General features: G+C 63.3%; 1 protein-coding gene across 1 annotated transcript; it reads right to left on the bottom strand.

Moving 5' to 3' along the window:
• Window positions 1-268: 268 nt before the first annotated feature.
• ARSA (arylsulfatase A) lies at window positions 269-3,528 on the bottom strand. The gene is made up of 9 exons (XM_059681261.1): window positions 3,358-3,528; window positions 2,859-3,111; window positions 2,456-2,696; window positions 1,893-2,111; window positions 1,650-1,819; window positions 1,251-1,375; window positions 1,032-1,159; window positions 773-875; window positions 269-679 (listed from the first exon to the last, which is right to left on the bottom strand). The coding sequence occupies exons 2-9, from the start codon at window positions 3,074-3,076 to the stop codon at window positions 360-362; spliced, it is 1,524 nt and encodes a 507-aa protein (XP_059537244.1). The 5' UTR covers window positions 3,077-3,111; window positions 3,358-3,528; the 3' UTR covers window positions 269-359.

Raw genomic sequence — 3,528 nt, 5'->3', positions numbered from 1 at the left:
TGGACACTCGGCACCTGCTGGGTCTCCTGTCTGCGGTGCCCTTGACCATCCCCGCCCCGTTCCTGGCCACACAGGTGCTCATTGCAGCTCCCGTGAGGGGGCCTGCAATCACAGGAGCCAGGATGCCATGGAGCAGACCCCAGCCCAGCCTCACTGGCCATGACCTCAGACACGTTGCCGGATCTCTCTAGGCCTGTCTCCTCACTTGTGCACAAGCAGAATAGCACCTACCTCTGGCCATGACAAGGACTAGAGGAATCATCACGCCTGCAAGTATGACCTGGTGTTATTGGGGTATCAGGTAGAAACATGTCCATGCCTGAGCCTCAGCCACGGGGGGCGGGCCTGGACGGGTGCCCTCAGCGCAGGGGCCCTGGGCAGTGGCAGCAGGTGGGCCAGGGGCTGCAGCTGGGCTGGCAGCACATCTGCAGGGCAGGGTCCTCGCCCCGGGCCATCTGGCTGGGGCTGAAGGTCATGCTAGCATCAAACTGGGCCTTGAGCAGCTGAAGCTGTTTCATCGCCTCCAGGGCCTGGGGGGCGACCTCGGCCCCACTCCCCACAAGGTTGTAGTTCTCACCAGGGTCCTCAGATAGGTCAAAGAGCAACGGGGGCTCATGGGCAGTCAGAGGGCTGGAGGCGTGGCAGGCAGGGTCTGCTGTGGTGTCACTGTGGATGGAGCCTGGGGGGGGGGGGGCGGGAGACACATCTGTGCACAGAGGTGGAGGCAGGCTCTGGGGCCCGAGGGGTCAGCGGGGTCAGGGGAGGACGTTACCCTGGGTGAAGAAATGGGCCTTGTACTTCCCGCTCCGCACAGCAAAGACCCCACGGATCTCATCGGGGAAGGTCGGGTAGAAGAACATAGTCTGCCGGGGGCTCTGGGGGCAAAGTCAGGGGCAGGGGCAGAGCCCCAACACCGATCAGCCTGCGTTAGGTCCTGGCTCTGCCCACTCAGCAGCAGCACTTGGATGCCACTCAAAGAGGTGACCTGCTCACAGTCACTCCGGGGCTGGGCGTGGGGTTGCTGGCCCTACCTTGCCTTTGCCCAGCAGCAGGGGGCTGAGGTCAAAGCCATCCAAGGTGACGTTGGGCAGTGGGGCCCCAGCCAGGGCTGCCAGGGTGGGCAGTAGGTCCAGGGAGCTGGCCAACTCGTGGGTCACGCCTGGGGACAGAGGGCTGTGTGGTCGCTCAATTCACCATCAGGTTGGGGAGGTGGGGCCAGGGTTGCATGAGGAGAGGACCTGAAGACTGACCGGGAGTGATGTGGCCTGGCCAGAAGGCCAAGGCAGGTGCTCGGACACCCCCCTCAAAGGTGGTTCCCTTTCCACATCGCAGTGGGCCAGAGCAGCCGCCGCGGGACATCCTCATCGTCTCCGGTCTGGGACACACAAGTGGTCATCAGTGTCTCTGACTCGCCCCAGTGGCTCCAGCCCCAGACGTTTAAGTTACGTGCCCAGAAATGGCCACCGGGCGCCTGTCTCCTCCCTGTCCTACCAGGACCAGCTTCATGGATTGTGACCTGGAAGTCGCCATAATGTGGCCAGCATTTTCTGAGACCCCCCCCTTATCCCACTATGTCTGTGGTCAAGATGGGGAGACCTCAGGCTCACGCCTGTGAGAAATCACCCGCATAGGCCCTCCCTGGGGCCTACCCGTTGTCTGCGGTGAAGATGACCAGTGTGTCTTTAAGCAGCCCCAGGTCCCCCACGGCTGTCATCAGGGCTCCCACGGCCGAGTCCAGCTCCATCAGGGAGTCTCCGAATGGCCCACGGCCCGAGCGCCCGGCGAAGTTCTGCCCACTGAACTGGGGGTAGTGGGTATGCTGGGGGCAGAGCCTGGAGTTAGCATTGGGCAGGGGGCAGGGCAGCCCGGGACATGGGGCCAGGGTTACTCACGTGGGAGGCGTAGTACAGAAAGAAAGGGCGGCCCTGGCGATGGGCATCGACCATGAGGTCATGTGCGAAAGCCACGTAGCGGGCCTCAAGTCCAGGCAGCCAGGGGGGCTGCGCCTCCACAGACAGGTTGGCTAACAGCGGCACAGGGACCAGGCCCTGGTCACAGATTCCACGGCAGGGGGTGGCCGGTGGGAAGCAGGTCAGGTTCTGGCAAGGGCCCTGGGGAAAGGGCTCCATTTAGGGTCTAGGTCAGCGGTTCTCCACCTTCCTCACGCTGCGACCCTTTAACACAGCTCCTCATGTGGTGGCGACCCCCAATTTCATTGTTGCAAACTGAACATAATGAAAGCATAGTGATTCATCACAAAAACAATATGTAATTATATCTGTGTTTTCCGATAGTCTTAGGCGACCCCTGTGAAAGGGTCGTCCGACCCCCAAAGGGGTCGCGGCCCACAGGTTGAGAACCTCTGGCTTAGGCTGTGCGGTGGAGCTGGGAGGTCAAGGGAAGGGGAGTAGGAGGAAGTGGACAGGGGGCAGCTGAGGGCTCTGGCTGTTCCTACCTGGTCATGGGAGTATGGGATGCCCAGGAATCGATGGAAGCCCTGGTGGGGGGGCAGAAAGGTCCCCTCAGGCCCCACCCCAAGATGCCACTTGCCAGCCATCCCTGTGAGGTAGCCTTGGGCAGCCAGGATCTCAGCCAGGGTCACCTCCTCCAGGGGCAGGCCCCCTCGGGAGCCAGGCTCCAGAACGCCAGGGTACAGGCCCGACCGGACTGGGAGTCGGCCGGTCAGGAGGGCAGCCCTGCAGAGCCAGTCACAGTTGGTGAGACAGTGAGAAACGAAGACAGAGGTGCACCCGGGAGACAGTAGGGAACTATGACCCTCACTGCAAACCAGAGGAAACCGGGGGGAGCTGGGTGGTCAGGGTGGGCACGGGGTGAGGGCTCCCTGCCCCCTTGCTCACCGGGAGGGTGTGCACAGAGACACTGGCACGTAGAAGTCCGTGAACCGCAGCCCCGCGGTGGCCAGCTGGTCCAGGTTGGGGGTGGTGGATGTGGGGTGGCCGTAGGAGCCCAGGTCCCCGTAGCCCAGGTCATCAGCAAAGATCAGCACGATGTTCGGTGGGTAGGCAGAGGCCAGACCTGCAGCCAAGGCCAGAGCGAGGGCCCACAGCACCACCATGGCATGCGGCACACACAGGCTTGTCACCAGAGACCCTTGGGAAAGATGGCAAACGAACTCCAGCAAGCTCTGCGGGAGGCCCCAGACCAGGCAGTCTCCCCCCGCCCCCCGCCCCTCCGCCCCCCCTCCCCCGCTGCGGTTCTCCCTCCCCCCGCCTTGAGGCCCCAGACCCCATTAATCCCAAGCCAGACAAAAGACAATCCCTTCCCGAAGCCTCGCGCCACCCCCCCCCCCATTGTCCTGGGATCTAACTCCCTGGAGACCCTCCTGGAGACACCTACAGATTCTCGCAGAGACCTGAGCCTCTTCTCCTAGGGGTCCGGCCCAGGCTCGCGGTCAGGGCCAGAAGTCACATGACACTGACCCGCGGGTCCGGCGCTGCGGGCGAGAACAGGACAGAGTAAGGAGGGGGCAGTGGGCGGTGAGGCCCTTCGCGGGCACTTCCGCATCGG

This window comes from Myotis daubentonii, chromosome 2 (assembly GCF_963259705.1).
Source record: "Myotis daubentonii chromosome 2, mMyoDau2.1, whole genome shotgun sequence".
Classification (NCBI taxonomy): domain Eukaryota; kingdom Metazoa; phylum Chordata; class Mammalia; order Chiroptera; family Vespertilionidae; genus Myotis; species Myotis daubentonii.
Note: the sequence above shows the minus strand (reverse complement) of the source record. Positions and strands in the feature narration are given on the sequence as shown.

What these genes read in the sequence shown, in the direction of transcription:
- ARSA (XM_059681261.1), bottom strand. Translation starts at nt 3,076, where the DNA reads ATGGTGGTGCTGTGGGCCCTCGCTCTGGCCTTGGCTGCAGGTCTGGCC. An exon ending in ATCTTCACCGCAGACAACGG is followed by an intron (nt 1,376 to 1,649) that starts GTAGGCCCCAGG and finishes TGTGTGTCCCAG; the next exon opens with ACCGGAGACGATGAGGATGT. An exon ending in GGCCCATTTCTTCACCCAGG is followed by an intron (nt 680 to 772) that starts GTAACGTCCTCC and finishes CCCCCCCCCCAG; the next exon opens with GCTCCATCCACAGTGACACC.